Here is a 6,973-nt window from a genome sequence, read left to right on the forward strand (position 1 = left end):
CATAAAAAAAATTGAAAACAACTCTAAATCCAGTGATCCATATATGCATTTTGAAGTCATGGATGTGTAGAATCTAATGCAATTAAAATCAGATAAAAAAGATATCTGTAGAAAAAGTTATGGCCAAAAGAGTAGTCAGAGGTCAAAATAACTGAAAATACAAAATTAAAATATTTATTTGTAATAAACCCAATTTATTCAAATAAGTAGTGGTAAAAACTATAAAAATAAAGCATATGAAAAGTATTTATTAATCAAAATAAAATATTAAATGTAAACATAAAATATGTTACATCAGCCTTAAGCAAGATTTGGAAGATCAATGCGTCGAGAAAAACAGTGGTATTCATTTAGCACCTACTGCTTAATGCAATCTTGATGCGGAAGAACTTGACCAAACATGGATTGATGATTTCCTCATAAACTTGTGGGTTATGTGATATTGAAGATGATGACATATTGCATCTTTTTTTGCTTTGCGGTGTCTCCATGAAACTGTGATACATGGCGTTTGAATAGTTTGATGTTAGTTTATACTTATCTAAAAATTTGCACGAGACATTGTTAAGCATGTGTGGAGTCCAATGTAAAAAAAAGAAATAAAAGGGAATTGTAATTGTATAATTTGCAGTAGTATGGATAATTTAGCTTCAGCGGAATAAAATTTTCTTTGATAACAGTGTGTTAAATATTAATGAAATATTTAATTTTATTAAGTATCGTTCTTGGAAGTGGCTTGTAGTAGGGCTTCTGGAAAGATTGATTGTATATATGAATTGGATTAATGATCCCTTAACATGTATTGTTAATTTTCTTTAGAGTTGTAATATGTTAGAGTATCTCTAATACTCTAAATTTATTCTTAATAAAATGTTGATGTTTAACAAAAAAAAATATTTATTAGAATTATTTCATTAAAAAATTTATTTGCATTATAAAAACAAATATTTATTTGTTAAAATAAATAAATTTTAAAATTACTTTAATGTTACTAAAAATTTATTAGTTTAGTAAATAATATCTATATTTATTAAATTAAATTAAATTAAATTTACAAATGATAAAAATATCTAATTTTGAACATTTTGTATACAACTTGAGAAATTAAGTTAAAGATATAACACGAGGTTTACTCAACTGGTATTAAGGTAATTATATCATTTAATTAGGAGCTTTTGACATTATTTAGATAAAAATATTTCTTTATTGAATGAATTCAATTTTAAATTATTGTTGTCTTAATTAATTTTAATTTAACTTATAATTTTTAAATCTTGATATATCACATATATACAAATAATGTGTCTTGATTTTGATAATTTATTTGTATAACATTTTTTAAACTGTAATACTGTTATCTCTTTATTATAATGTTATTTAGTTTAATAAAATATAAAAAAATATCTTTAATCGTTAAATTATAAATTAACATGTTGAACAAAAATAATTCCAATGAAAGATACTGTTATCTAGATTAAAAAAATTATAAAATACTCATTTGAAAATAAAAACACATCTACATTACCCAAACTCATTAACTAATTATTGGAAAAATATATATAAAGTAGAATGCAATGATAAAGTAAGGAATCCTCAATTAATAAAAAAGTAAAGAATTGCCTTAGTATAGGTGTTAACAAAAATCTAAAGGACGACAATGTATGAATATAACAGACAACACCTAAAAACATTTATCAGCAATATTTTATTTTTTGTGTCAAAATATTTAATGATGTGTATTTCTCTTTTAAAATTATAATGATAAAACTAGCTTCTAATCTTATAAACAAGTCACCCAATTTAGGCATCCAGAAAAATTCAAGCAATCTCGTATAAAAAAATACTTCTTATAAACGCCATCTAAAATATAGAAGTTCTTTGATGTTCCAAGTTTTTTTACAATTTCTTTATAATATTGTAAGTAATCTATAGGATAAAAGTAGGATAAAATAAGCCCAATGTTCAATGCAAACTTAATAATATCATAGATAACTTTAAGATATGATATAACTATGCAAAAAATAACAAAATTGCTCTTTTGTTTTACTAAATTAAATTTTAAATTTTTATTTTATATAAGTTATTTATTTTTAATTTATAAAAATATATAAATAATTTAATATATATTTTAAACTTTAATAGAGAGGAGAGAAAAGTAATATAATAAATTAAAAACGATTTAAAAAAAATAATTGTTCTCGTTTTCTTTCTTTTCTAACTCAAGATAAAAAAAACATTAGTCCAATAAAATAAAAAAGGTAATATTCTTATAATTTAACAAATACTAAAATTAAGTAAATATATAAAATATATGTTATCATATCTCGCGAATTCTGAGTCTTCCCTATTTTACATTACAAACATACTTTGGTATTATCTTTTCAAAATTAAAATAATATTTCAACCGACAATCTTTAATACAAAATAATAAACCAATCTTTTCACTCTGGTGTGTGTCTCTAGATAAAGATTCGAACAATTTTTCCTTCTAAACTGAACCATATCAATCAATGTACGCTAGTTTTATTACTTTAAACAAAAATCTCAACCTTAAACAAACCCACCAACTCCATCCCAAAGCAAAAGCCATTACAAAAAGATTGGATAAGACGCAACAGCTTTCTCAGGTGTGGTTGACTACATCTTTCACTTAAAAGATGTTTAACAAATGTCGTTGAAAAAATAAAAATTGCCTAAATAAAATTTAAAAATACCATGAAAATTTGAGAAAATAGGAATGAATATCATGCAACTTTGCTTGAACCCTCATGTTCATTATGTGTATATATTATTTTTTTAAGAATAAAAACCTAAGTAAATTAAATTCTCATAATATATACATTTTTTATATGCTAAAAATCAAACCTCTATCCATTTTAAAAAATACATCTTGAGGGATAGGAATAAAAATCACTCTAACAGATCTTTTTTTTTTTCCTCCAAACGACAAGACTACAGTACAATATACACAAATTTCTAAAACATCTCACTTTTATGGAAAACTTTTAAAGAAACAACTTAAACATATGACAAGATTGAGCCATTTCAAAAGTACATAAAGAGGACTACGAAATTGGCAAAAAAGAATAGTGACATTACATAGTTTGCATAAAATTTGATCGTGCAAGAACTATTACATAAAATGGTTATCGTACTTGGCAATGGAAAAATAAAAGCATGTTGGGTAAATAGTGAATAAAATGATTGCACTTGATCACTTATTATAGTAGCATGATGTCAAATAATGGCGATGCAGTCGTGGGAGCATTAAATTCTAAATCATTCATCAATGTAAGTTCCTCCTTAGTGGGTTCGGGTGCTAGGCTATAGGAGGAACATACATTCATGAAATGAAAGCAACATTAGACTACAGTAAAAAAAGGAAACCCCACAAAATTCAAAATTCCTAATGTCCAAATAGTCAAATGAAAGAATCATTATACGATTGAGTAACCACAACTTCATTAGCTTGATTTGATTCCTCCTTCAAAGTGTCACACTTGGGAACTTGCAAGATCCATAACCTACAACAATATAAGTGAAAAGGAAAATGTTAAGTAAGCAGTAAATTTAAAAGAAAATATTAATTACATTAAAAACATAAAATTATATAAATATTAAAAAAAAAAAGCTTATTATTTTTAGATAATAAACTAAATTATTAAAAAAAAATACTTACTTGGATCCTTTGCAGTTTGAGTTGCAAGCCCATTGAAGTAACAAGTTCCCCCCGTCTTCCTAAACTGCGCCCAGTAAGAACTAAATGCATAGCTCGCATGCCAGAAAAGCGAATCGGGTTTAAAACATGCTTTCCCGGGTTGAATCGGATCACACGTGCCATTCCCCTGCGAACAAGCATACGACAACGCCGCAGCTAACGCCGTCGCGTTATCCCGACGCGCGGCCACGCACCATATCTTCCCCTTGAACGGCGTGTCATTCTCCGGCGGCGGCAACGGTCGAAACTCCGACTCCGGCGTCTTCCCAGACAAATCAATATCATAAACCCTCGATCCGTTCGGGTACAACAACCCGAAATGCCGCTCCGTACCCGGACCCGGTTTCTGGTTCTCATTAAACAAAGCGAACAAAAACGACGGTAGAACTGCACCCGGTCGAGCCGGAGTCCCCACCGCGGGTTTTCTCATAACCTTCTTGACAAAATTACGATTATAAGTGGCAGCGTTGTAAATATTGGCTCCAATTTGGTCAATATCACCTCCATTGGGCCAACCCGTTTCTGCAATGAAGATCCGAATACCCGAAAACCCGAGCCTCTTGATGGCAAAATAAACCGCATCCACCATCTGGTCAAAAAGGTTCGTATAAACCAAACCCGTACCCGGATCCGTAACGGTAATGTTCCTGGACTCAAATAATGCGTAATCCAAGTTGATATTAACCGGATCAGAAGACCAAGCGAAGAAGGGGTAAACGTCTAAGAAAAAAGAAGACTTCGTTCGGTTTAAAAACTTTAACATGGGTTTCATGACCCGAACCGCTATGTCTTTACGAAACGCAGCGTTGGAGGGAGGGAAAGAGGTTTCTAAAACGTCCATTGCGGAGGAGGTGCCGACTTTAACCTTGCGGATTCCGAAGGCTTTGAGGGAGTGTTTGATGCGGCGCATGGCGGGTACGAGGTGGGGCCAGGTTTGGTTGGTAGTGGAGGAGATTATTTCGTTGCCTACTAGGAGGTAACGGATGAGGGTGTGAGGGTAGAACGGTACTACGTTGGTGAGGATCCATTGGTCCGAGAGTGTTTGGTTCGAGGAGATGTTGGCGATGAGTTCGTTCGGAACCATGATTGAGACTTGGAGTGAAGAGTTCCTCAGTGCGTGCAGGATCTCTGGGTTTGCGTCGTAGATCTTCACGCGCTTTGCTTTGAGGGACTTTATGAGTTCCACTGATTCTTTTGGCGGTGGAAGGTTGTCGCCGAGTTGGCCGTAGCAGATTCCTGGTTGGGATGAGAAACCTGCGTCTGTTTAGGAAAATGCCAAAATGGGAATAGTGTAAGCTATCATTTATCAATAATCAAAACCAGTATTTTTATGTGCAAGCCAAAAGGAGCTTACTCGATGTGCTGAATGCCAGAGAAAAAACTAACAATGGAATAAGAAGCATAGCCATTTTGTGTTGGCTATGTTTCTTGGGTCCTTTGTTGAGGGTAAAAGGGAAATTTTTTTCTGGGTAAATTGAATGGAGGCTTGATCTTAGGCCATTTGGTCTATTTTGCTATTGTGTTTCTCTACAGGTGGCACGGCGTGTGTAATTTAAGATCAAGCTGCAAATATAGCTAGAAACAAACAATGTTGATGAGGGAAAAAGCCAAGGATTTTTTCAGGGGAAGATAAAATAGAAGGTGTGTAGCACAGAGGGTAATCGTTCAAATGGGTAGGGTGTGGGATGGGAAGACGAGCCTTTGTTGGGTTTAAGAAAGTGAGGAAGCTATCATTAATGAGTTGAAGTATTGCAACGACTATTCGCAATTGGGGGAATATTTATCTTTTTCTTACTCGATACTGTTCTTTGCAAAAGTCATCGCTATTTAATTATTTAATAGTAAAAATAGATTAAACAACTAATAGAGTGATAATAGGAGAGAATCTTGAAAACAAAAAAGTGGGGACCACTTTCTCGTTAAGCTTTGGATAGTGAGAATAATTGTATTTTATATATTCGAATTAAAAATAATAATTTTAAAAAAAAAAATTTATTAATTTATATATATATATATATATATATCTTTTTAATAAAAATTAGTATTATTAATTATTTAAATTGAGTTCTGATTATTAAGATTAACATATTTATTTAGACTTTAGTTTTAATCGTTGATCTACTGAGAATGTGTGGTAAGTTTCGATGAAGGTGGGGAAAAGTGGATGCGATAGTGAGTCTGAAAAAGGCAGCACCGTACGTATATATGAGGAAGAGGAAAATAGCCGTTTGGTGTGAAAAAAGAGGATCATGTGCTGTCTAATGTCTACGTAGGATGGGTAATATGCATAGTTTCCGAGGGCCTTTGTGATAGAAAAATAGTAAGTGAAAAGCTATTGATGCGCATCAGACAGAGAATGCTTTATTATTAGCCTTTATGGTCGACGACAGCCATACACCGACACCGCTATCCTGAAAAGGAGATATTGAACAAAATTATGTGTTAATATTCATAATTATTTTTCTTGTATCTATTATCGCTAAAACGTACAATAGTATATTAGGGTTTTTTATATATTTTTATCAAAATTATTAAAATATAGTTTTTAAAAAAAACATCAATGATATCTCTTATTTACAAAATTCAATTATAAAATAAAGGTCGCACAGGATAAGTTTAGTTTTTATTTTATCTCTCTTATTGCTAAAAGGTTATAAATTTTTTAGAATAATTTTTTTAGAATTCTTATAAAACTGTTTAAGAAAGGAGTGTTCAAGTGTAGCAGCGAGAGCTATTTAGACATTGATCAATCGTATTGTGTAGTAGTTCCAGTAATAAATCCAAGGGAGTGGCAGTAAAATTATTGATCAGTTATGGTGGTCTCGTCGCAGTAAGGTCACAAAAGTCTTAAAAATGACTAATTTATTAAGAACAATGAATAAATTAAACCTAGGAAAATATAACCAAATAGTAAAAAGAGAAATAAATAAATAAAGAATCTCAAACTTTAATTCAAATTTTAAATCAGTCCCATAGCAGATTACTACAAAAGAAATAGAACAGTTTTTACATTATTGGTTAATACTAATAATAAAAGAAAAAGAAGTATATAGTAAAAGAACTTTTTGGAATTTTAATAGCAACGAACAAATTCACAAGATAGAGTATTTATATCCAGGAATTCAGAGTAAAAAAGACATACAATTATTAGAAAGTAACTTATTAGAAAAATAATAAAAATAACTTTAACTTTATTCATTTAGAGTTAATCCAACTAGCATTAAAACTAAACTTTAGATTAAGAATAGACTTTTC

The 6,973-nt window shown here is 30.6% G+C and overlaps 1 protein-coding gene across 1 annotated transcript; it reads right to left on the reverse strand.

Moving 5' to 3' along the window:
* Positions 1-3,079: 3,079 nt before the first annotated feature.
* Positions 3,080-5,471, reverse strand: LOC113850595 (probable glucan endo-1,3-beta-glucosidase A6). The gene is made up of 3 exons (XM_027481180.1): positions 5,073-5,471; positions 3,680-4,978; positions 3,080-3,524 (listed from the first exon to the last, which is right to left on the reverse strand). Exons 1-3 carry the CDS (start codon positions 5,125-5,127, stop codon positions 3,487-3,489), a joined length of 1,392 nt encoding a protein of 463 aa, XP_027336981.1. The 5' UTR covers positions 5,128-5,471; the 3' UTR covers positions 3,080-3,486.
* Positions 5,472-6,973: the final 1,502 nt, after the last annotated feature.

Source organism: Abrus precatorius, unplaced genomic scaffold, assembly GCF_003935025.1.
Source record: "Abrus precatorius isolate BTA unplaced genomic scaffold, Abrus_2018 Scaffold9, whole genome shotgun sequence".
Taxonomy (NCBI): Eukaryota; Viridiplantae; Streptophyta; class Magnoliopsida; order Fabales; family Fabaceae; genus Abrus; species Abrus precatorius.

Coding starts and splice junctions, on each gene's coding strand:
- LOC113850595 (XM_027481180.1), bottom strand. CDS start 5,127: ATGGCTATGCTTCTTATTCCATTGTTAGTTTTTTCTCTGGCATTCAGC. Junction 4,979..5,072: donor TCTGGCATTCAGCACATCGA/GTAAGCTCCTTT, acceptor TTTCCTAAACAG/ACGCAGGTTTCTCATCCCAA. Junction 3,525..3,679: donor TCAAACTGCAAAGGATCCAA/GTAAGTATTTTT, acceptor ATATTGTTGTAG/GTTATGGATCTTGCAAGTTC.